This window comes from Sitodiplosis mosellana, unplaced genomic scaffold, assembly GCF_009176505.1.
Source record: "Sitodiplosis mosellana isolate CC-2019 unplaced genomic scaffold, AAFC_SMos_1.0 Smas_scaffold_38, whole genome shotgun sequence".
Taxonomy (NCBI): Eukaryota; Metazoa; Arthropoda; class Insecta; order Diptera; family Cecidomyiidae; genus Sitodiplosis; species Sitodiplosis mosellana.
In genome coordinates this window covers 291,476-318,708 of record NW_022595280.1, presented here as the reverse complement: position 1 = coordinate 318,708, position 27,233 = coordinate 291,476, and the positions used below count along the sequence as shown (strand labels likewise).

Sequence of the window (27,233 nt, the reverse complement as noted above, 5' to 3'; positions counted from 1 at the left end):
TTTGTTGTTTTTTTTTCTCTCAATCATAGGTTCACCCAAATTAACGCAAATGCATTTTCGCAAAGGAACCAAAGGGCCAAAACTGATACTGAATGGATTCTCCTACTTCAAAAACAACGGTTCGGCCGATCGTACTTATTGGTTATGCTCACGTTCGTATGATTGTTGTCTTCATTTTACTGAATGTAAATTACAATTTTGTAATTAAATTAACTAATCAATTTGATTTCATCTCTTTCTATAGGAAATCGTTATGGCAAATGCAAAGCGCGAATCATCACAATGAATAATACACGGGAAGTGGTGATAAAAAATCAAAATCACAATCATTTGCCAGATGATCCGAGTGAAATCAACACGTTGGAAGTCATCACTTTTGACACCGTCATGAAGTTGATTAATGATTGGGAAAAATAAGCAAGATTCCATGCATGGAATAAATAACATGTTATTTTAGCCAACGACATGGGCTAATTGGATTGTGAGCATTTCCAGAAGTTGATGCGTTCCGAATTGTTCATGATTCATTCTGCTCAAATAGAAAACTTTATTTTCGATTAATCATTTTACAAATACTCATCAACATACAAATGTGTACTTCATTGACAGTTATTTAGCATAAAGAATAAATATTTTGTGTAATTTCATGACCAAATTCGAATTCATTTTGAAATTAAATTTGATGCATTTCAGCTCGAATTTATTTTTGATATTAAAACTAATGAAAAATCTTCCCGATTTCTCTTTCAGACGGATCTCTGAAGCGAATCAAAGGGACGCGCAATTTAACTTACATCTCAGGTCAACGTGGAACGTTAAAAATTCTGTTGAACGGGTTTTCATTTGCACGAAACAAATCTTCGAATAATACTGCATACTATCGATGCTCGAAGTGGAAACAGCACAAGTGCCGAGCAAAATTCATTGTGAATACGTCGAAGGATGAAATCGTGTACCGATCCATTGAACACAATCACCTGCCTGATCAATACTCCGACTGAATTCATTCTAGTGCTGTGCACATTCTCATCCGATTGATCATCATGCATTGATGTATGGTCTCTCTACAATAAAAACCCTTATAAAAACTGAATATGATTTGTTTGAAAATTGACTTTTTGAAAGTTGTTCAGTTGTTTGAAAAACTTATCCATTAAGAAATTAAAATGTTTCGTTGAATGAAATAAAAATTGTTGTACAAATTCGATTGTTGTCTTCATTTTACTGAATGTAAATTACAATTTTGTAATTAAATTAACTAATCAATTTGATTTCATCTCTTTCTATAGGAACATTAGTTTACAAGTTGTTATTGGATACATCTGATACCGGGCCTGATATTCAGGAAAGAAAATTCACCGTAGAAAAGGATCCGTTGACAGGAGCCAAAGATGAAAATGCCATCCATTACGTTACTGGTCAAAGAGGAGCGCGGAAAATTGTGTGCGGTGGTTTCTCTTATATTTGTGCCAAAATCAATGGGGATCGAAAGTATTGGGTGTGTGCGAAACAACGTAGCCGAAATTGCAAAGCCCGACTCATTACCAATGGCAATGAGACCGTTTTTATACGTCGCAATCAATCCCACAATCATAATTCCGAATCAACGCCACGTGCACGAAACGATTGATATTTTTGAGACTTTTTTAATTTACATTTTGGTAGTTTTGTTCCGAAAAATGAAATGTATTTGTCCTTTGATGAGGTGGCGCAAATCTTGAGCTGAATAAAACTACGGGATTTCCGAAATTGAGCGTTTTCTAGGATTCAATTCATTGGCATGACTTGAAACATCCCCTTCAATTTTATGAATGAAAACTTATATCCGTTTCGTTTCTAATCACAAATAGGTCCAAGTTCATCGTTCAACGCCTTGATGTCATCGGTGCAACAGAAAATGTTGAGTAAACCAAAGGATGTGGTATTTATGGATGATCAAACACTTGAATTGGTCCCAGGACAACGAGGCAAAGAATTACTTTTGTTGAATGGCTACACTTTCGCTACAAATCTTGTCGTAGATAAATCAACGTATTGGTGTTGCCGGCATCGAACCAACAACAAACCTGCATGTCGCGCCCGAGCTCGAACCCAGGAAAAGGAAAATGGCCTCTACACCATTATCATTTCACAACCAGTTCATAATCACAAACCACACCGAACATTCAAAAGAGCCGATAACACTTTAGAACAGTAGTATTATTTTAACAGATAATTGAAAATAAATTTCAATTTTTAAACATTTTATTTTCGTTTTGATTTATTTTGCTTTAGTTTAATTTTTCTACGGTTTGGAAAAAAAAGTTAAAATTCGTTACTAATTGATTTGTTTCTCTTTTGAAATAGGACAATCGAAGAAGCGACAGACAAGGCAATCACAGTCAAAGAAATCACAGGTGAAACCATTGCGCGCTGAAGTTGATTTGGTCATGCAAAATCCATCGACGACATTTGAGTATGTTCCGACGCGATTGGGAGCCGGAAAAATTGCCATCGATAACCAGGTTTTCGACTATCATTTCAAATCGCAACGCATCAACTTCTGGAAATGTTCACAATCCAATTGCCCAGCCAAGGCTATTACACGAGCTACGGAGGCATGGATTCTAAACAATAATCATTATCATTAAGTTTTGACATTTTATTTCGGCTTTGCAATCCACAGTTTTTCAGAGTTTATTTAGATACCCTCATAATGACAGACAGTTTATTTTTATACACTTTTTGCATTACATTTCTAATTTTCAATTTCCAACGCGCACAAATGCGATTCTGTCTTGGAAATAGTGCCTTAACAGATTTTGTTTTTGGTTAATAAAGTTTCAGTTCATTTTATCACGATTTCATTTTCGATTTTGTTTTAGTTTGAAATCTTTTTCAGTTTTTTGCTCCTGACCATGGAAGAAGCAAATCGCATTCTTTTCCAAATATCAACCGTTAATATTGTTTAATTTTTCCTTTTCCAGTTCGATTTCGACTTCGAGTTCCAAGGCGCAAGATTGAGTGCGAAACGTTTGAGTGTGTGAAGATTGAGAGACGACCGTATTACTAGAGGTTTTTTTGTGGAAATCCTAGCGAACTAATCGAATTCATCATTTTGGAATATAGGCACGGATCACTTTATCATTCAGAAATTGCATAAAATTAACTTATTTTCCATTTTCATTTCGAATAAATTTTCAGGGCTGAAAATAAATTTTTTGATTTGGAACGATTTTTTCTTTTGTTTTTTTTTTCTTGTTCTTTGTCTTCGTGATTTAAATTTTTCTTTTTATTCTTTTGTTCATTTTAAGATACTTTATTCGTCGGTCTATATTCAACTTTCACTAATGAGACTATTTCGATTTCCACATTTTAGGTTTGGCACCGAAGCGAAGTCGTGGTCGCCCGCGGTTGAATCCATTTAAGAAAGGTGTGAAAAACTGTAGTATAGAGGAGATTTTGAAGCAACCATCATACCCATTGGAATTGGTCACGACGAAGGTGGGCGGTATGAAGGCGGCATTCAAAGATTATTGTTTCGAATTCCACTACAATCGAAGCGGCAATAAATTCTGGCGTTGTTTATCACATACGAGCGGATGCTCTGCAAAGATTATGTCTAAAGGAAGCCTAATATATGCAATCAATGTGGAACATAACCACGAAATTGATCCAGTGGTTTTTGTAAACACCTCAGAGCTTGTGTCGACGAAAACCGTTCCAGCACCGGCAAAACCCGAACCCGAAACTATTGCAGCTACCATTAAGCAACCAGCCGATATCACCCTAAATGCCGACTTGAAAGAGAAAATGAAACAACGCTTCGCTATTCTTGGCAAAAAAATGCAAAAGCAATAAATTACATCGAAAACAATCGATATAGTTGAGGACTTACTTTTCTATCGCTGACATTTCAAAATCGAGTGCCTTTTACTAACATTTACTTACATTCTTCTAAATTGAGTCCACACAGTTAGCATATGTGTGTTTGCCTTATGACTTTGTCGAACTTTATTTCAAGCTTTAATTTCAATTTCTTTAATCAACTACAGTTATAATTGAACTAACAAATGATTTCATCTCAAACTTTTCCTATTTAACGATATGCGGCTCAATTTTGAGTTGACTTGAATCAACATAGCATAAAGTATATGAGAGTGTTTTTCTCAATGTTTCAATCATATTCATTTCTTTAGACCATTTATATTATTGTTTCTTCAAAAAAACTGAACTCAATTCTAAGTTTTGCATTTACTCTCAATAATTATTCACTTAATTTGAAACTGTATTTACAATATGAAATAATTGAATAGCTCTTTGAATATTAATTCTGTCAGTTAATAAAATTCTCTCCAAAACATATGTGTGAATCTCTTCATTTGTTCAGAAAATCTCGAATACAACGACTGAATAATAATGAAAGATTTTTTTTCGTTTCTAGGGAGTGATAAACCGACTGTGAAATATATCAGTAGTTTGAAGGGTGGATTGCAATTGTGTGTGAATGGATTTCCCCATACTCGACACCGGCTGCGTGGTCAAACGACGTACTGGCGCTGTGTACAATTTCGGCCATTAAGGTAAGTCATTTGAACGTTTATAGTTTTCTTGAATTCTATTTTCGTTCGATGGTGATTGGAATATGAACATTTTACGAACAAAACATGAATGTTGCTAACAAAATAAAATTGCTTCAGGTGTATGGCTCGAGTGCGGACCAAAGAGAATGGCAATTTGGAAATCGTTGAAATGCAACATAATCACGGAATACTCACTGAACGTCGCAAGAAGGGTGTTCTCAAAGCGATGTACGCTCAGAAACGGAAACAGCAGCAAGCGAAACCAGTTCAAAAGCAATGAAAATGTCTAGTTTTAGGGAATTTTTAATAAAACTGAATTGAAATTATTTGAATAAATCGTTTATCAAAATTGGAAAATTATGAATTATAAATGTCAAATTGGTCACATCGAAATGTTAGCCTGTTCATTATAGTTTTTCCTTTCCTTTATCCTCAGCTGGAATGGTACAAGCGATTGATGGCCACATAGTTGAATTTGCGTTGAGTGTTAGAGGCCGGCTGCAATTGGTCATTGACGATTTCCCATCTGGCCAAAATGAAGTGCTCAAGAAGAAGACCTATTACAGATGTTGCCAGGCTAAAGGTAATTCGATCGAGTCAGATCAGGATCTTTGTAGACGTAAACAGCAGAAAAAAAAATTAGCGCTCACAACACTCAAAACAATATTGGCATTGAAGCTCCCACACACATACATACACAATATACAATATATCCAAAAATCCACCGTATCCATGGTACCGAATGCATGCGTGAGGCACACGGATACGAAGGAGAACAAAAAATCAAGTAACATACATGAATAAGTTTTAATATTTTCTATTTTTATATTCTGACCAAAAACATACGCACACCAACCAACAACTGACATGCAAACGATCCTCCTCCCCCCCTCTATCCAAAAGTTCTTGGGTATGCTATTTTTCGATCAATTTATTTTCAAGATATTTTCCATTTTTGGCATTCAAGTTTCAATTAATCATGATAAATTTGAGTGAAAAATTCGAAAACGTATCAAACACTTCGAATTTCATACAAAAATATTATTCGAGTATAATACGAATTCTGATTCTGATCATGTTTCCAATTCAGGTGTCCAGCCCGAGTTCGATTAGTACACGCCACAAATCAAGTTGAATTCAAAAATCTTATCCACAATCATCCCGCAAATATTCCACGTCGATCCAAAGGTGAAGCTGAAATTCTGAAGAAAAGTCTACGGAAAGCAGCTGTTTTCGCTCTTCAAGAGCCATCAAAAGAATTGTCGGACGAAGCAAGCGATCAAGTGAATTAACGAACATTCTAGGAGATTGTGATATACAATGAAATTTTTAGTTGCGAATAAATTGATATTATCCATTATTCTCTCTCCTGTTTTCTTCATTCCCTCAATTGGGTTGTTTTCCATTTTCGTTTTCATACCATAAATGGATATTGGAAATATATTTGTATGATTTCCTTTTTGTTCTTCTTCATAATAGTTTTATTTTCTCTTCTATCCTCAGTTGGTACGGTACGAGCGATTGATGGCCACATAGTTGAATTTGCTTTGAGCTTCAGAGGCCGGATTCAATTGATTATCGACGATTTCCCGTTTTGCCAAAATAAAGTGCAGGCGAAGAAGATACATTATATATGTTGTCAGACCAAAGTTCTTGGGTATGTCATTTTTTGATAGTTTTTTTCATTTCAATCGCATTTTTTTAAGATATTTTCCATTTCATCAACTTTTATATACAGTCTATTCATGGAAAACTAGGATAAAAATGTGGAAATCGTTATACATTGCATTTCGAATTTGATTAAAAAAAATGAATGAAGTATAATACGAATTTTGATTCCAGGTGTCCAGCTGCAGCTCGATTGGTGAACGCGACAAATGACGTCGAATTTACGAATCTTAAACATAATCATCCCGCAATCATTCCACGTCGATCCCATGGCGAAGCTAAAAGTCTGATGAGTGGTTTGCGACAGAAGCAAAAACGAGTGAAAAAAGAGATCCAAACAATTGTCAGACGACTATCAAAAGAATCGTCGGACGACGCAAGCGACTTAGTGAAACATGAACATTCGGGCAGATTGTGATATGTCATTGCTTTTTAGTTGCAAATAAAATTGATATTATTTATTATTCCCTCCGGTTTTCTTCATTCTCCCAATTGGGCTGCTTTCCCGTTTCTTATTCATACGAGAATTAAAATATGTTCATGGTCAATGTTGGATAATCTCTTTGTTCTTCTACTTACAGTTAAATATGATGATCAACAAGGCATCGGTGAAGAATTGGATGGACACGAAGGAATGGTTGATGGGCATACAATCGAGTATGCTGTTAATCAAAAAGGGTCATTGTCTTTGCTCATCGACGGTTATCCATTCAATCGCGTACTATCAGCTAAAAAGACCTACTACAATTGCGTTCATGCATATACATTGGGGTAAAATAGAACTTTGTTCTAACAAAATGCAATTGTATACAAATATTGTGGTACGTTTTTTCAGATGTCGAGCGAAGGCACGAGCTGGCAACGGAACATTTAAAGTGGAAATTATTGATGTTACACATAATCATCCACAGGCTGTGCCGCGCAAAGGATGGGGAGCAAGACGTGCACGTTTCGTGGCGCAAAAGAAACAAAAAAAGTTCAAGAAACCAACGAAAAGTGACAACAAATCTGTTGAATCTATTAAAACTGAATTTGAATAAAAGCAAATTGATCAAAGCTGATGGTTTTTGTTTTTACCTTGATTTTTGTTGTCAAAATCTTTTTACCAGATTGAACAATATTTTCAATCATCTTTTTTTCTTTTACATACAGGTCAATATTACCATAGTGTGCAAGGCAACAACGAAGGATCAGCTGATGGGCACATTATCGAGTATGTTATTAATCAGAAACGAAATCTTCAGTTGGTCATCAACGGATTTCCATTCAATCGCACAACAAAAGCGAAAAAAATCTACTACACTTGTGTTCATGCGTACTCATTTGGGTAAATTTAAACTTCTTCTGAAAAAGTCGAAATTTTGCGCTAATCGCTTATATTTTTAGGTGTCGAGCGAGAGCACAAGCTGAAAACGGAACAAATACCGTGGAAATCATTGACGTTACACACAATCATCCACAGATGGTACCTCGAAAAATATCCGGAGAGAGTCGAGCACGTTTCAAAGCGCAACGAAAAGAGAAAAAATTCAAAAAATCTTAAAAATAATCGAATGCTTTAATTTCAAATAAAAGAATATGTTTATCGAACCAGTGCATCTAGTTTAACATTTCAGATTCATTTATTGACAAATTGCTGTCTTTTTGCAATATGTTTTTAATTACCTAAGTGCAAATGTTTGTATAATTTTGTATTTTTTCGCTTTTTTTCTTTTTGCTGAGTTTTTTTTTTGCTGAATTTTAATAATATACAAATGAATGATAAAATTTTATTGGTTTTATAGTGAAAACAGGGGGAAGCGTTATTGACTATACTATAAGTGTCCGTGGAAAAGTGCAATTGGTTGTCGACGGATTTCCATACTTTCGTAACAAAATCGAGGGTGATCGTCAAACTTTCTTCTGTCTTCAATACAAAGCACTCAAGTGAGTTTTGTCGTTTGTCTTCCTTTTCGATAATAATATTTCCTTTCATTTTTAGTTACTCTTGGACCAGTTCATGGTTTGTAAATGTAAATTTACCTTTAAATAATAGCAAGTTCATATATTTCAGATGTCCAGCCAAAGCGCGAATACCAAAGATGGACGAGCGGAAATTGTTGAATCGAAGCACAATCATCCATCAAATGTACCGTGCAGAATGCATGGTGAAGCACGGCGACTGAAAGAAGAACGTATAAAACGGAAAACGGCACCGTCGTAGAATTAAAACGGATATTTTATAAAACGCCTAAATGGGATAGAAAAGACAAAAGATATGAAAATATTACGTATACGAATCCAATAAATGGAGAAATTTTAAAATGTCATAGCGGATCATGTCAACTGTAATTCAGTTCGTTTCATATTGAAAATATAAAATATCGTTGAGAAGATTTTTGTTTATATCAGTTGACGCGAGTTCTTCGAGTTTTATATGATGTTTGCGAGTGTGAGTGTTCGTGAATCGCCCCATGGTCTACTTATTGTCTGCATCAGATAACACCGATTGAATAAAAGTTTTGAATGAAAATAAAGTTATTTCGAATAATCAACTATGTTTACTTTGAAGAATATTTGAAAAACAAATTATGAACAAAATTCCAAATCACTCGATCCAAATAATGTTTTCTGTTTATATTTCCCAGGACTTAGCGCTGAGGGTCACATCATTGAATATATCATAAGTGCCAGAGGCAAAGTCCAGCTCGTGATCGATTCGTATCCATTTTTTCGCAACAAATGTGAAGGCAACCGGCAGACCTACTATTGTAATCAATATAAGGCGCTTAGGTGAGTCGTATTCCGAAAAAAAAAATCTGTTCTATCGTTCAAAATTTAGAAAAATCTTATCCATATTTGAATATACTTCAGATGTCCGGCCAGAGCTCGAACATATACCAAAGAGAATCGCGTTGAAATCGTTGAAGCGGAGCATAATCATCCGGCAATCATACCACGACGATCACATGGAGAAGTAATCAAGCTAATCCGAGCTCGCGGTGGCAAGAAAACGATACGTAAAAGTTTAATGCGTCAATGAAAACTAAAAAGTGTTGTCTCGAAGCTATATTTTTACTTCAGTTGAAACAAAAACGACAAAAAATGATTATTATCGAAAGAAAATAAAGAAGTTTTGAAGTAAAACTTGTGTTGTCTTTGTCATTAATGCATAAAACATTTGATTACCTTAATAATTTGGCTTTTTTGTGATTTTAATTTACAGGACTCTGCGTTGACGGCCATACAATTGAATACATCATCAGCGTACGGGGCAAGATTCAGTTGGTTATCGATGGGTACCATTTTTATCGGTATTCTGTCAAAAAGAACAAAACCACCTACAATTGTGTACAAAATCGAATACTTGGGTTCGTATTTGATGTGGATTTTTCTTTGTTATTTCATTGAAGAATTATTTCATTGATCAATAAACAGTCATTATTACCATGATGGTAACACCACGAATTCGGTACTAAAATTCAATATTCAAACAGGTGTCCAGCCAAGGCTCGAGTCATTGGTAAAAATGAACACATTGAACTCGTTGATGTATTACATAATCATCCAGCCATTCTACCGCGAAGAGCGAGTGGTGAGGCAAAGCGTCTGTTTGCATTAGAGAAAACGAAGCAAAAGTCGAAGGAAAAAAGATGATTCATTCAATCATATCATGTCTCTTTCATCGGAGTAAAAACATGAAAATCTGTCAATAAATAAAAATTCAAATCATACAACATTGATCATTTTCATCAAATTTCTTTATACCATTTCTAAAACAGCAAATTGAAGATATATGATGTGCTAAGAATCAAACTAATTATGTCTCACTTTTCAATCTAGGTGTATCGAAACCAATGGTCGGAGTGGTGCAAATCAATGGCAAACGACACGTGGTGCTTACTTTCAATGGATGGCGATTTATTCACAGCAAATTGCATTATAACAGCATGTACTGGCGTTGTGAACATTTCAAAAGCCGGTGGTAACAAATAGCTCTCATTTCTTCTTCTTTAACTCTGTTGACTCTGTATTAAATATGCTAATTTTGAAATTTTTTCCGTTTTAGCTGCAAAGCCACGATCAAAACCGATCTCAATAATGCCAATTTGAAGGTATTGAATGCTAAACATAGCCACGGATGAATGAACAAATTCGAACCGTACAGATGAATATGTGACGATGCTTTTCCACATTATATTCCGTACACCAAACAGTACAAGAAATGACGAACCAAAGCCAAACTCAGAATAAATTTTCTCATTCCATTTTATTAGCAATATCAAATGAATAAAGTAAACTAAAAACCCCCATGAACAATGTTGATTTGACTGGATTAACTCATTAATTGTTTACAATCATTTTTGAATGATTCTAATAAATCTATCTGTTTTTCGTTCAGTTGCTGCCATTTACATACCAAATCTTCTGAATTCACCGTTATGCTTCAATGGGTTCAATTTCTGTCATGCCAGCAAACGCAAGAATTTCATGTACTGGAGGTGAAGAGAGCGTATTATTTATTCCATACTATTTATATGATATTTTTATCAAACACGCAGTAATGTTCGCATAATTTTTTTTATTTTTTTAGATGCAGAGAGTATAAACATCTTGGGTAAAACAATCACTTCAATTTTATTGTTTTTTTATTTTGTTTTCATTTTGTCTTCCATTTCATAATTTTGGTTAATACCAGTTTCTGTTCATAAAAATAGTTGTAACTAAATACCATTTAATGTTTCAATATGTTACTTTTTTCCTCATATTCATTTCAATCAGGTGCACGGCCAGTCTCAAAACGTTTTACGACAGTGCGGAAATTCAAATCTTGAACCCTACTCACAATCACACTCCAGATTATAGTCGAATCAAGACTGAGCGGCAATAATGAGGGAAAAAATGGAGAAAAAAAAAATCATTTTAATGAATTTGTATGAGTTTGTGTACTTGCAATAATGCACACTAAGTAGGACAGCTAAAATAATTACATCTTTTCATTCATGTTAATCAATACTCTGTAGTTCAATACTCAACGCACTTTTAATCGCACAACGAATTCTGTATTCAATTAAAGCATATTCGAATAAATTTCAGTGGTCTCTGTAGAATTATCGGCTCATTATTCATCCATGAATATCAAACGGCATTCGTAATGCAATGAATTGAGAAAAGATAAATGTTAATCAAATGTTCTTCAATATTTACAGATATATTCGATGCGCAACTCGGTGCATACATTCGTTTCGTAAAAAACAAAAAGGGTTTTTTACACATGTTTATAAATGGGTACAAGTTCTATCAGAAAGATCGTGGCGGTGGCAAGTTGTACTGGAACTGCTGCAAATATCGTGATCTTAGGTACTTAACCGCTTAATTTCCGTTTAAATAGCAATGATGATGGAAACTTTCTATGTAAAATGTCCCTTTTCATATGATTGCTCCTCTTCTCTATCTCTTCACAGCCGATGCCCAGCCCGGGTTCAAACTAGCATTGACAATCAGATCACCAATTTCGTTAATATGCAACACAATCATTAGCTAAGGTGTTGATACATATACACAAATGATTCGAAAAATTCGATGCAAGTGGATAATAAATTACTTGAATTCAAAATCATAAATGTTTTATTTTCTTCCATTTTCGATTAGAAATTGATTCATTATTTCAAATTATTAAAATTTTTGTTCTTCACATATATAATCCAGATATATTCGGTGCGCAGCTTGGTGCACATGTTCGATATGAAGTAAACAAAAAGGGCATCATATGCATGTATATAAACGGATACAAATTCTATCAAAAACAAATCGTTGGCAAAAAATTCTACTGGAATTGCTGCAAATATCGATCTAGTCAAAGGTATTTTAACAAAAATCGATCTAATTAATGGAAATTGAATCAAAATCATTTAACTTTGTTGAAAATTTCTCTTTGTTTCATTTTCCAAATGATTTATTTGTTTTCAGTCGATGTCAAGCCAGAGTTCAAACAAACTTCGACAACCAGATCACCAAATTTGTCAACATTCAACACAATCATTAGGCCAATGTCATTAGCTCAACACTCAGCTTAAATGCACAAATGAAGCGATTGGTGAAAAATAAATTTCTTGATTTTAAAATATTGAATTTTTTCTTTCATTTTCGATTATTAATAGCCATCGACTATTGAATGAATATTAGAGTAAATTTCGTAAAAAAAATACAATTTTTAATGCGATAATTAACATTTGCAGATATGCAACTCGGTACTCATGTTCGTTTTGAAGTAAATTGAAAAGGCTTGCTGCACATGTTCATCAATGGATACAAATTTCATCAAAAGCAAATGGTTGGAAATAAAGTTTACTGGAACTGTCGCAAATACAATAGCCCAAGGTAGTAAATTCAATTGATTCTTTAAAGATTCTTCTTCTTACAAATCATTTCATTCTATTTCAGTCGATGGAAGGCAAAAGTTCACTAGCGTCGACAGCGAAATTACGAAAATTGTCAATTTACAACACAACCATGCATGGATCAACTCATTCAAGATTTGAATGCAGAAGTGATGTAACATCAACAACGAAATTACAGATTTTGTGATTTTTTTTTACCTAAACCACAATCATTAGTTCAACTCGTGATTTTAGGACTTTTTTTTAACGAAATTTTTTGCAAAAAATAGAAAATAAATGTTTCAATGTTAAAATAATGAGTGTTTTATCATTAGCATTTTCCATCAGATGTTTACAAAACCATATTAACGATCATTTCGACATGATAATCCACATATTTGCAGATCCATTTGGGGCGCAGCTCGGTGCACACGTTCAATTCGAAGTTAACAAAAAAGGCATCATGCACATGTTCATTAACGGATACAAATTCTATCAAAAAGATTTAAGTTGCGGCAAAATTTACTGGCACTGCTGCAAATATCGCAGCCAATGGTAATTTTTTCAAGTTTGATTGATAAACATCTAGATTTTACAAAATCTTCTTCGACTTGGATAGAAATTATTCAATGATAAATGAGTGATTGGTTTCTTTTCAGGCAATGCAAAGCAAGAGTCCAAACCACCGTTGATAGTGAGATCACGAAGTTTGTTGACTTGCAACACAACCATGTACCTGATCGAATGATTTAAATGAAGTTAGATTTTTTTTAGCAAAAGTCAAAACGATAAACAGAGAATATCTTACTACTCATCAGACAAACATTAACATGTAATACGTATACATATTGACCAGTGATTGTGACTCGTAATGGTTTTGTTTCTCGAATTGATTGGTTTTTACATGTGAAACTATAGCACGCATTGAAAAAAAAATGTGCTCTTTGAAATTTTGATTGGCCAAATGTCTGAATTTAAGAGATTATATTCAACTAGTCTGCCAACTGTTTAGTTTCTGTTTTGAATATTGATCTCTTGTTTAAACTAAAACTACAAAAATAAACCCATTTTCCAAAGATTTGTTTCGAGTATTTGTTCATTTCGTCGCATTTTTACCAAATACCTTTATACGTGAAAACTAATACTTTTTTTTTCCCCAAATTACAGATGAAAATCTAGATCTCGACTACAACGATGTCAAACCATATTTAGATACTCAAGGCAACATGATTCAATTCGTTGAAGGTCTGCGCGGGAAACGGCAGTTGATCATTAACAATCAATATTTCACGCGAATGTCTTTCTGCGCAAAGGTGACGTATTACAGATGTAATCAATACAAAAATCTCAGCTGCTCGGCTAGATGCCAATTTGGACCAACAGGACTGAAGATTGTATCTCTAGAACACAATCATGGCTACATACAGCGATACAAACGCAAAGACACTTAGGCAGCTATGTCTTGATTTTGATATTTTTCCAATATTTATAGCAGCAAATTTTAGATTTCCTTTATGAATATTTGTTTTTTTTATCTTTTATGTTAACTTTTCCTGGGAAAAGAAAGAATAAATTAAAAGTCAAAAGAATAGATTCTTTTTCTTTCCGAGGGTTTTTATTGAAATAGCGAGCTTCAGAAAGCAATCAGCTTTTGCATTGTTTATATCAAGATTTCCATCAATCGACTGTTTATTTCAGGATTCCAGAGACTTTTTAGTTTTTTTTCTTCATACCCTTCCGCATCTTATCCACATCCGAATACAAAACAATGGAAGTATGAAAATCCACGAAGAAGGAATCGGAAGAAATTGCTCTGCTATTTAAAATGCTTGTTGCATACACAGCACAACATTTTAAGTCACGAAAGAAACTACGAACGACTAACAAGAAAAATTGAACTTGAATGAAGTTTTGTCCATTTGAATAAAGACACTTGTTCAACAATTAGCGTTTTACTCAACATGTCTTGTACCAGGCATGACTTACCGAAGTATTAGTAGTAAGCTAGTGATGTGCTGTCTTCCGATGTTGTGTCCAACTAACTAGTGTGTAGTCCACACAAAATTTAAAATCCATTTTTTTGGACATTTACAATAATCCATTGATTTTTCATTCTGCAGCAGCAGCAACAGCGAAGGCAACAGCAGAAGAAGCCGCAGCAGCAGCAAAAAGTGTAAAGCATACCGTCAAGTACATACAAGGCAAATTGAACAAAATTTTGGTAGTCGATGATCATAAATTTTATAAAAAATACAGCCAACAAACACAAATCTTCTGGAAATGCCGCTTAGCCTCAAGTTTAGGGTTTGTATTATCAATGAATTGATGAATATTTTTGCTTCCCTTTCGGTCATTATATGGAAAATTTTAGATAGATTTTATTCCATGATTTTATTGTTGAATTACTTTTTGTTTCTTCTCTAAAAGGTGCCCAGCTAGATGTCGAACAAGTGCAGACGGTCGCTCCATAAAATTTCTCGACCTAAACCATAATCATGGTGTGCACACAGGCACCAAGCATTCATTCACTGGACATTTATCGAAAGCTACCGACATTCAAGCAATAAAAACCGAACCAAGAAAATATAACGAAAGACCGTCAATTGGTCCAATTAAAAATAACCCATTTAATTTTTAACGAGTTATGATTTATGAAAAATATTGTACCAAAATGAAACTAAAACCAAAACAGTGAATTAAAAGATACATAGATGAAACTATTTGTTCTATTTCTTTCCCGATTGTTCGAAAATACATATTTTCAATCATACCTAAATGAATAAAAGTGCTTATTGGTTTGTTAATCGAATGCAAAATTTTCATTGCAGCATTTTACAATCGGCAAGGACACTACATCGAGGTTCTGGCAGGCCAGTGCAAAGTCGTTTACATAAATGGTTATGGTTTTCGAAAGCGGTACAAAACAAAGAAATGGAATTATTGGTCGTGTAAAAATCCAACGTATGTATTTTAAACGGCAAATGCCGCAAGAAAATGCTTATAATATACGATTGATTACAAAAAGGAAAGTTGCTAACACTTTTCCCGTACATTTATTTCAGGTGTCATGCGTCAGCTCGATCGTTGCTTGATGGCAGTGGTTTTCAGAACATAAAACTAATCAACGGCGACCACTATCATTCCAAACCACAAATGAATGACTCAGATTACTAAATACCAAAAAATCTTAAATAAAACCATTTTTCTCTCATATTCTTTTGCTTTTTTATTTGTTAACATTTATCCCTTTCTGTCCATATCCATTTACTTATATTTTTACTTCCACACCAATTTTTCTGTTTTCATTATTGAATCATTCGAAACGTATTCTAATAAAAATGATCTTATATTTTAACACAGAATATCTCAACAAGCAAGGTCATCGTATAAACATTACGCGAGACACTGACAATCAAAAGGTAACGGTCACCATCAATGGATTCAAATACCGCAAGGAAAAGTGCACGGGCAAATATATTTATTGGCGTTGTAGTAGTAATAGGAAATACAAGTACGTAAATTCATATGATGGTTTTTCTTTGCAATGTCAAAACTAATGGAATCTTTTATTCTTTCAGCTGTAAGGCTCGAGCCCGTTCAATAGCTGGTCCCAACGAAATGAAACTATTGAAAACAACAACCACACCAGAACACACCCACACCGCCGAAGAGGCCAACCAGAACAGGAACCAATCGAATTCGGGCAAGAATACGGGCAAGAATACGGGCAAGAATACGGGCAAGAATTCGGGAAAAAAGAAGGCGAATAACAATGACGATGAAAATGTTCTTTATCTATAGAAAAAATGACAAAATGCTAGACACTAAACACTGACCTCCGTTTTGCATTAATTTCAACAAGTATATGATTGTGACTTCGTACTTGTTACTGCTAAAGAAGTAGAAAAAAAGCAACGTTGGATTTGCATAACATTTTTTGTTATACTTGACACAACAGCAGCGAAAGTAGTATTGAAACGAAATATGCGGACCAAAATATTGAAGCAAATTTGAAAAAAAAAATATTGAACAAAGAATGAAATGAAAACTGAATGAAAATGTGAATCTAAAATTAAGCGAAAAAATTTGAACATATGAAAAGTTCAACCGAATTAAAAGAAAATCGAATACAGCACAAGAGGATGAGCCACATGTACTGATGATGGCAGCTGCATTGAATAAAGCATGCTAGGGATGACAGGGTTTAAAAATACCAAAACACAATATTATATAGAAAAAAGTCAAGTGCTATACAGCAACCACATCTTCCATGATTCCGAATAGGTCACAATTTTACTGTTATGCATTAAACTCTTTAAATTCCATTAAACCGAATGAATCGGTTATTACACGTGTGTGCCATGAATATGATGATTGCACCAGTATGTTATCAATAAATATTATCACGTATAAAATTTCGACAGTTTTTTTGTAATATGCTGAATCAAAATTGCTGACCACCAGCAAATTTCAGACAAAAGAATGCGTTTGGATATACAATTTTAATGAAATCGCTGTATTTTTCGTTCTAGGATTCTGGAACAATCAAGGGCATTACATTCAAATAGGTAATGAAGGCCACCGCCAAAAGGTTTACATCAATGGCTATGCATTCAGCAAACGTTCATCTGACCCAAAAGGTGTTTATTGGATTTGCAACGTACGTACGTTCGTTCGTTTTCTATGTTTCGTCTTTTTTGTTTTCTTATTCAATCACATTTTGTATCACAATTGGTGACTTTTCAGAGCAATTCAAAAGTGTTTTCTATTTCGTTTTTATCTTTATTGAATCGTTACAGGTTCGAAAACAAACTGGGTAAGTTAAGTTATTCATGTACATGGATAACAAAGCACGTGCTTTGTTGGAAATTGTTACAAAATATTCAAATTTTTTGCTTTGTGTAAACAGGTGCAAGGCAACGGCAAGATCAAAGATCAATGCGAGCAATGAAAACAAAGTACTGTTGTATCATCAACATAATCATCCGTTGCCGAATGGAATGCCTATGTTCTAAGATGCGAATTGACAATTGACGATCTCTATCGGTGAATGAAACATTAAATGGGATCATCAGACTCACTTTTGTGTTGAAAAATATTGAAAATCAATCATTTTTATTTCTTTTTTTGGAAAATTCACAATTTTTTATCATTAATGTTGATTATTGAAAAATAAGCTTGCTAAACAAAGAAATAAAACTATATCGAAACACGTGCACAGAATCGAATTTATATTTCATACTTTTTAGATTGTTTCCAAATCGATATGATTGCAATCGTGTTTGTGTTTTCAATACTAATCGTCTTGGAACTTCTTTTCATGACAGGACCGTTTATGACATTCGGAATCAAATGGTGGCTTGAGCCAAGTCGAAAGAAGGTGGGCTCATCCGTTTTGTGGGTTGATGACTATAAATTTCATCGATATAACTCGAGCTCTCCCACCTACAATAACTGGTTTTGCGGAAATTACCAATCTTTTGGGTAGCATAAAATATGCTGGAAGTGAATAGAATAGTTTCTAATATTTTGTTCTATTTTCTCTCGTAGGTGCAAAGCAAAATGTCGAACGGATCCGACAAATAAGTCGATTGAATTCGTGAATCTCAACCATAATCATGGTCCAATGCCATTCGGGCAACGGAAGTATTATTGAAAATCGGAACATTTTTTCCATTCATCGCTTTCTCCACTCACAAATCCTATGATCTCTCTGATGATTTTGTTTTGATTTATTGTACTAGATTAAATGAATAAAAACGCAAATTCTTACAAATGTGTTATATTTTTAATGTTTTCCATTCATTTATGTTCAAGTTGTCAATAATAACCATCAAAAATCTAACGATTTCTCGTATTTTTCTTTTTTTCAGAATTCGGTTTTTCAAAGCCATTCATTGATTCGGCCGGGAATGCAATAATGTTCATCGACAGTGGTAAAGGGAAGAGGCAATTAAGCATCAATAGCCACATATTCACTCGCATGAGTCACCATGGTGTTGTAACTTATTATCGTTGCAATCAGTATACTACGCTTGGCTGTCAAGCAAGATGTCAGCTATCGTTTAAAGGCTTGAAAATCGTGTCGCTGGAACATAATCATGGTCTTGTGAAGCGATATCAACGTTAAACGTCTCCAATGCGTTTATCAATTTATATTCACAATATATACTCAAACTCACACATCATCGCAGCTGCAATTTTTTTTGAAACTCCAAGCTTTAGCATTCTTTAAATTTCCCTCTAGTAAAAATCTACTTCCTGGACACTTTTTTTTATAGTTCCTCATTGAAACCTATTATTTTATTGGAAGCAGGGTTGATTTATGCACAAATATTAAATTGAAATATAGTACATATTGCCTAATAAATGGAATTGAATACAAATACCCTGATTTGTAAATACAAAGTCTATTGATTTGTTTAGATTTGATGCAAGATCACTTTTGTGAATTCATTTTGATTGCCTTTCTTCGTTAATAGATTCGGCGTCTGGTGGAATCGAGCCAAAATGGTACTTTACTACCAGTCAGCGAGGTGGAAATATTCTCATCATTAATGACTATCAATTTTACCGATATGGTGCGGGAATGAAACAACGCTGGCTTTGTAACCGGTATCGCCGCGGGTAATTACACATTTTTTTGAATTAATACAAACCAATACTCAGTTTTTTCGACCCTTTTTTTCAATGTGCCTTTTTCTTTTCAACAGGTGTCAAGCCAAATGTAAATTCAACGAAGGCACCGGTGATATTCTGTTTGAAAATCTCTACCACAACCATGGTGTTGATCCTCCAAAGCGAAAGAAACGACGAAACTCTATGATTACCTAGATTATGTTTCTCTTTCTCCATTCTTTCAGTATGAAATTCTCTCAATGACCACCTTTTCTCGTATCCAAGAAAATTAAAAAAAAAACCTTAACAGATAATTCAGCTTCATGTTGAATAATTTATTGTGACAACACTATCAAAACTACTCGAAAATAAATGAGATGTGAAAAAATGCATTCACTAAACGCAATCATTGAGTTAAATCGAATGTAACTAATTTCTTTCAAAGATAGTTTAATTCAGTAAATTTCATTTCAGCACATCAGCCCAACGTACAATGGCTAAAGATGGACGGAAGAAATCATTTAAAATTAGTGGTTGATGGACATGAGTTTCACAAATATGGCCCCAATCGAAAGATGATCTATTATCAATGCCGATGCCGTTCATCACTGGGGTAAAGTTGACTTTGTTCATAAATGAACTCAATACTAACACTTTTTCATCCTTTTTCTAGATGTACAGCAAAGTGTCGCCGTAATATGGAGACTGGGGCACTTATATTCGACTGTCTCAACCATAATCACGGCATATATACGAACAAGCGCCAATGTTAAGCTGTGACATTCTATTAAAACAACTTGACCAAAGTATTTTTTGATGAAGATCGATAAAAAATTAAAATTAGGAGATTTTTATTTGCACCAAATATATTGTTATACAGAATCACTAATTCTACTACGAAAAAAAAACACGCGAATAAATTTTAAACTCTAATATGGCATTGATATTTCATTTTCATCACCAAAATCTGATCTCATCTGTAATCCAATTTTATTTACGTTAAATGTGAACGTCTGAATATGGTTATTATTTTGTGATAGATACACCAAAAATGAGATGGAAAGAAGGTCGAGGTCGAAGACATTTAATTTTGGTGATTGATGACTACGAATTTCATCGATTTGGTCCCGATCGAAAAGTCGTATCTTATGAATGTCGTTATCGAAAATCGATGAGGTATGTAATCCTTAGGGTATTTAAGCCTCTATAGAATTGAAACTGAAGGCTTTGACATCATATTAGATCATATTCAATTTGGATCTGTTTTTAGATGTTTAGCAAGATGTCGCCGTGACGTGGTAACGGAAGAACTCTTGCTCGATAACCTTCAGCACAATCACGAGCCAAATGTAGTTTTTCCCAATTCGTCAAGATATACATCCGATACAGAATGAAATGAAGTATACAACAACGATGATTCACAACAACGCAACATTTACAATCATTCGGAAAAGCAACTGAATTGCAAAGTCACTTAAAATGTTCCTTCGATATATTGGAATTAATCCATTAAAACGAATTAAAAACAGTATTGATATTATTATATATTATATCTAAAATGAGTTTATTTTAAATTCGAATTATCACGAAGAATTTCATTGCTATTATGCAATAAATTATCACAAAGTATATTTTTCTTCCTTATCTTGTCTTGTTGCTTCAATTTTAAAATGCCTTAATCGAAGATTCCTTCATTTATCTCAATCTTATTTTCAGCCAATGCACACAAAATCGAATGGAAACAAGGCCAACGACATTTGGTGTTGGTCATCAATGACCACGATTTTTATCAGAAAAAAGTTGGACTAAATGTTACATACTATATATGCCGGTGTAAAAAATCGTTGGGGTAAATTTTTAAATCATAAAATAAATAGTGAATTCAGCCTCTCTGATCGTATGTACAAATAGATAGAAAACGTCGAAGAAGAACAATAAAGCGGCACCTGGCCTGACTGGTTGGAGAAATAGAGAATCATGCACATAGCTTGCTGTAACAAATATGCATCTGTAATAGTTCAAACGTTGAAAGTATGACACATTGCACTTAGAACCCAGGTGCCGCTGTATTGTTTACTATTTTCATGATCGGAAAGGCTGAGTGAATCTATCATAATGATTGTATTTCTCTTTTTCAAGGTGTCCAGCAAAGTGCCGTTATAAACCTGAATCCGGTGAATTCCAGTTCATTTGTTTAGATCACAATCATGGCGTGAATTCATCCAAACGACATTGATGTCGTTACGATCTAAATAACTTCAAAAAGAACAATTCTAGAAGGAATTTCAATGAATTAACAATTTAACAAAGATAGCTATGAATAAAAAATAAACGACATCATACGTACAAATAAGTTTAATTCAAATTCAAAATTCATCTAATCTAGCTAAAAAAGAAGTATTTCATTCATTTAAAATTTGCTTGGAAAAATGGTTTAATCGAAGATTCATTCATTATTTTCAATTTTAGTTCCAGTCAACTCACCAAAAATCGAATGGAAACAAGGCCAGCGCCATTTGATATTGGTCATCAATGGTCACGATTTTCATCTGCAAAATGCTGGCCCAAACTTTACGTACTATATTTGCCGGTGTAAAAAAGTTTTCGGGTAAATTTTCATGTCAACAATCAAATAGTAAATCAATCACAATGATTATTATTCCTTCTTTCAAGATGTCCTGCGAAGTGCCGTTATAAACCCAAATCTGGGGAATTTTCGTTCATTTGTCTCGATCACAATCATGGCGTGAATTCATCCAAGAAATATAAACTTGATCTTGCATAGAAATAAGTTTAATTCAAATTCATAATTCGTCTTACCAAAAATCAAAATGACTGGAGACAAGGCCAAAACTATTTGGTACTAGTTACGATGGATACAATTTTCATACGAAAAAAGTTGGTCCAAACTCCATGCTAAATATTTTCAAAAAGAAAAATTCAAGAAGAAATGTTAATGTCTTAACTTAATGGAAACAAATATGAACAAAATTATTTAGTAGAATAGCAAAAAAATCATATGAAAATATAAATTTTATTCAAATTCAATAACCGTCTTATTCTGGCAAAAAAAAAAATTCAATTTTTTTTCTAAACATTTGCTTGGAAAATGGTTCAACCGAAGATTCATTCATTTTATTTAAATTTTGATTTCAGTCAATGCGCCAAAAATCGAATGGAAACAAGGGACACGAAATTTGCTGTTGGTCATTAATGGCCACGAATTTTATCAGAAAAAAGTTGGACTAAATGTTACGTACTATATATGCCGGTGTAAAAATGCCTTGGGGTAGATTTTCATGTTCATCAATTCAATGATGAATCAGTAATAATGAATATTTTTCTAATTTCAAGGTGTCCTGCGACGTGCCGTTATAAACCTGAATCGGGCGAATTTATGTTCATTTGTCTTAATCACAATCATGGTGTGAATACATTGAAACGACCATGATTGATGGCTACGCAATCTTAAAAAGGGTATTTTCAAAATTTTGAAAACAAATCCAAAAGTAATTCTAAAGAATCAAGCCTGAGTAAAGCAAACAAATATGAAAAAAAACAATTACTTAATAGAATAATAAACGAAATTATATAAACATAAAGATTTCATTCAAATTCTGTGCCCGTATTATCTAAAATAGCCATATTTACAACATTTACTTAGAAAAATTGTTTAATCAAAGATTCATTCATTAATCTAAACTAAAATTTCAATTCCAGTGAATGAGCCGAAAATCGAATGGAAACAAGGTCAGCGTCATTTGGTATTGGTCATCGATGGCCACGCATTTCATCGAATTAAAGCTACTCCAAACGTTGAGTACTATGTGTGCCGGTGTAGCAGAACTTTAGGGTAGATGTTCATATGATGATAAAATCGGTGAATTTGTGGTAACGATATGTGTTCTCTTTCAAGGTGCCCTGCAAAATGTCGTCACAATATTGAAACTGGGGGATTTTTGTTCAATTGTCTCAACCACAATCATGGTGTGAATACAATCAAACGACAATCGTTTGTTCCAAAAAAGGAGAGTACTTTTTGAAGTGACAGTGATATCGATGGCAGCTGAATGACTTCAAATATCTATGAAAAAAAAAACCAAAGAATTTTCTAATAAACTCGTCTCAAAAATATTTGGTATTTCCAATTTTTTTATGCAGACATCAATCATCGTAATAACTTTGTTTGAATTTCAATAAATATTTTCAATGTTTTGAGTACGTTTTCTTATTCAATCACATTTATTGTCACATTTGGTGACTTTTCAGAGCAATTCCAAAGAGTTTTCTATTTTAATTGTGTGTGTTTTTATCATTATTGAATCGTTACAGGTTCCAAACAAGTGTCCAAACCGAAAGTTTGGATGGAAAAGAGTAAACGGGGTTCAAACATTCTTGTTGTCGACGGCTATAGGTTCCACAGATATGGCACAGGAAAAGGCCGAAAGGTCGTTCAATACCTCTGTAGATGCTACAAAGGTGAAATCACGAAATTATACATATATTAAAATTTAAAAGTAATCGGTAGTTTTTCTTTCTTCATTCTATGTGCCAATGATCCACTTACAAAGCGTTGGGGTTTGTTTTCTTTTCGCACTGATTATGATCTGATTCATCATATTATGATAGTAACAAATCTGTTTCTCTTCTCCAGATGCAAGGCCAAATGTTCATTGAATGTTGACGAGAAGCGATTGAAGTTCAACAGTTTGAATCATAACCATGGAATGAATACAAAATAGCTATCACCACAACTGGCAGTTGTTTCATTGACGGAAAAAAATCACTTTCTTTACTCACATCTATTAATTAAGTTTATTACAGCAATAATTTGCTAGCAACGTGTTGTGCTATATTGTAATGAAAAATTATTATGCCATTATTCATGGTTAATTCTTCAGTGAATGTTAAATAATACCTCAGTATCATCATAATAAAATGAATAACTATCCTTTGAGACGTTTATTGATGAGCCTTTTCAGTTCCCGTCATATTTACAGAGCAAAAAAGTCTCAAATTAAATAATTGTTTATTCTAATCAATTTGATTTATATTTTCAGGCCATAGTTTCGGTTCACATGTAAATAGTGGTCCAGGTCAATCTATTCATGGCGTGAATTGGCACTGTGAGCGCAATAATAAAGGCGGTCGAAAATTGGTGGTGAACGGCCATCGATTTAACAGATATGGCTCTGGAGTTCGAAAGAGTTATCATTGGTATTGTCACCACTACCAGACTCTTGGGTAGGATTTGTTTTTACTGATTTTGAATCTTTCAGGTTTCAGTGCTGAAAACACACCAATTGATAATCTTTGTCATTATAGTTGTCGAGCAAAGTGCATTATGGATGCCAATGAAACCAATTTGAGAATCATCAATTTTGACCACAATCATGGCCACAACACTAACATACGAGCACGACCAAAACAATCACCGAAAGTTAAAGAAGAACACAACGCATAACTACGCCGAATCATGCACGCATTTTAACCTTTTTTCACTAATTAAAGCCTAGTTTACAACTCAACAGAAAAAATCCTCGTGATTTTTTTTTATATTAGCCTTGCGCATTTATTAGTCAATAAAACTTGGAGTATTTTTTGCAAGATTTTTTTTTGTCGACGGATGAACTAGGCTTAAATCCAAATATATATTCGCTGTACAGTAAATAAAGCTACACCATAGGCAATTAATAAATTGTTCCAATTGAGCAACACAATTAAATACCAATTCCTTTTCTTCATTATTGAATTTTAATTTTAATCAATTGTACCCAATATGCGCTTTATAGTTTGTAACAATGTTAACTTATATGTTTTATAAATATTTTAGGTCAATATTTGGTGCAAACTCCCTTTGGCCAACGAAACGATCAATCGAGTGAAAGTCCAAATCAAAATTGGTACATAGAAACCAATGAGAGAGGCAATCGATTTCTCATGGTGGCTGGACATAAATTCTATAGATATGGCTCTGGAATTCGGAAAACCTACTCATGGTGGTGTCGCTTGTATCGAAATTTGGGGTAATTTTTTTTCTCTGACTTTCTGTAGTTGTTTTTTAAACACTCTTGCGATTTGTTTGGTAATTTATTTTTCTCTTTTCATAGATGTCCAGCCAAATGTGTTATGAACGCTGATGAAACGTTTCTCAAAATTATCGATGCCAATCACAACCATGGCATTCACACAGCAGAACTCCATCGAAAGGAAACACCTGTCGCAAAACTCAAAGTGATTAAAATCAAATCCGAACCAAATGTTTGAGACGCGTCGAATGAATATCTTCCCACAAATTGGAACTGAATAAAACAATGATATTACTTGACTGCTTTTTGGTGCATATTCCATAGTGATTCCTATTCTTAAACGCTAATCATGATCTTGACACACTTCCAATTTGCATTGATTTTGACTCATAAAAATTTGACGTTCATAATTCATTTTCATCTTATTTTTGTTCATAATAAAACCGAAGAGTATTTTTTTTGATTTATCGCCTTTGGTTCAAGCAGAAATAGTGTTAAATTGCAGATGATTCATCTGTCAGAAATAAGTATTGAAAAATAAAGGATTTTGCTAGAACGTTGACCCTCCCTTATGTTCTCTTATTTGGCATGTGTTGATGGTTTAGAATGCATCCACATCATAATCTAATCAAAATTTCTGTTGATTTTATCGTTGCAGCAAAACTCAAGTACAAGATAGAATACAAGGTGTCAGATTCGGGTAAAATAAGACTCATCATCGATGGATATGTGTTTGGTCGCTCGAATGAGTATGGCAGCCGAACGATATACCGGTGTAACCAGTACCGTGAACTCGGGTATGATGAACTCAGTTTTATTTCTATTGTTTTTAATTTTAAAGTGGATTTTCCAAAGGGTACATTTTGGTCTGTACATCTAACACACACTGCTAATCAACAATGATCATCTAAAGAAAAAGTTCGTTAAAAAACCACACATTTTTTCTTACAGATGTTTGGCACGAGCTCGAGGTACTACAAACTGTTTAGATGCCAAGGATGTGGTGGTGATCGATTTCAATCACAACCACGGAACAAAAACCATTCATAAAAAGAAAGAAAAATTTAAATTCGAATTTAAACATTAATCACGAATTGATCAAACAGTTACCATATATGAAGAAATGGATGTCTTTATGTTCTGAAGAAGCACTCTCAACGTAATTAGGCTATGAATATTTTTTGTATATTCGAAACGATTCCACACGATTCGACAAGACTTTGACTATATCTCTTGAATCCTGGATATTCTTTGAAAAATCTGGATTTTCGCCAAAATCTATTTACATTTAAAAAAAAATATTATCTTTCCAATAATTGAGATACAGGAACACAGATTCTGGTTCTTATTTCTATGTGATGCAATTTTTTTTATTAGCTAATTATTTATAGACTTGAAGAGTTAAGTTGGGCTGACATTTATTTAAAACACTTGGAACGTCGCAAATTTATTTACAAAGAAATACTTTGATTTTCATTGCAGACGCCAAACTGGTACTTAAGCCTCGAAACTCTGAACATTTATGCCAACAAAACTGAAACGAAACAACAAATATATCATTAAAATCAGCTCTATTATACTGTCTATATTGCCATGTAGTTGAATAGATTATTTTGTAAATGGAATTACCTAATAAACACGTTGAATAAATATCATGAATAGATAGGTGTTCGATATAAATGTCATTTTTTTAAATTTGAAATAGTAGAAAAAAGTAGCATTTAAACCAATCAAGATCTTGTCGAACACTTTAACCAATAAAATGCATTTTAATTTTCAGTAATATATCGGAATCGACAAGGTCACCTCATTGAATATTTTGCAGATCGCCGAAAGAGGAAACTTTTCGTGGACGGGTATCCATTCTCAAAAGATACTGTGAAGAATGGATGGATTTATTGGCGCTGCGTTGGGTGGTAAAGCAACATTTACAACTTATTTTATTTTCATACTTATTTTTATTCGTTGACTCATCATTTTAGGCGCAAATCTGGTTG

At 33.7% G+C, this 27,233-nt stretch overlaps 1 protein-coding gene and 1 long non-coding RNA gene across 12 annotated transcripts in view; both read left to right on the top strand.

The window, feature by feature from the left end:
* LOC129569538 (modifier of mdg4-like) overlaps positions 1–10,529 on the top strand; it is a 72,452-nt gene extending 61,923 nt beyond the window's left edge. Inside the window, exons 4-17 of one of the 8 annotated variants that reach the window (XR_008688053.1) lie at positions 2,347–2,597; positions 2,967–3,108; positions 3,359–4,562; positions 4,680–5,472; positions 5,653–6,219; positions 6,405–7,001; positions 7,066–7,557; positions 7,617–7,907; positions 8,015–8,156; positions 8,284–8,661; positions 8,858–9,002; positions 9,084–9,580; positions 9,707–10,194; positions 10,279–10,529. Coding sequence is in view for 4 of the 8 variants with exons in the window: in XM_055448436.1 (XP_055304411.1) it covers positions 1,851–2,197 (347 nt within the window). In the remaining 4 variants the exon portion in view is untranslated. Of the gene's footprint in view, positions 1–29; positions 153–244; positions 656–1,289; positions 1,650–1,850; positions 2,243–2,346; positions 2,842–2,966; positions 3,109–3,358; positions 4,563–4,679; positions 5,473–5,652; positions 6,220–6,404; positions 7,002–7,065; positions 7,558–7,616; positions 7,908–8,014; positions 8,157–8,283; positions 9,003–9,083; positions 9,581–9,706; positions 10,195–10,278 lie in introns of those variants that run through there. The other 7 variants (XR_008688052.1, XR_008688054.1, XR_008688051.1 and 4 more) reach the window with 7 other exon arrangements.
* Positions 10,530–20,801: 10,272 nt separating this feature from the next.
* LOC129569536 (uncharacterized) lies at positions 20,802–25,786 on the top strand. Of its 4 annotated transcripts, none has more exons than XR_008688048.1 (10): positions 20,802–21,056; positions 21,347–21,815; positions 21,881–22,105; positions 22,364–22,496; positions 22,562–22,684; positions 22,928–23,060; positions 23,124–23,345; positions 23,540–24,451; positions 24,533–25,233; positions 25,318–25,786. It is a non-coding gene; the product is annotated as an uncharacterized LOC129569536 (long non-coding RNA). The 4 variants fall into 4 exon arrangements; XR_008688049.1 differs by having other exon boundaries at positions 20,802–21,604; positions 21,677–21,815; XR_008688050.1 differs by having other exon boundaries at positions 20,802–21,815; positions 23,540–23,785; positions 23,862–24,451.
* The last annotated feature ends 1,447 nt before the right edge of the window (positions 25,787–27,233 follow it).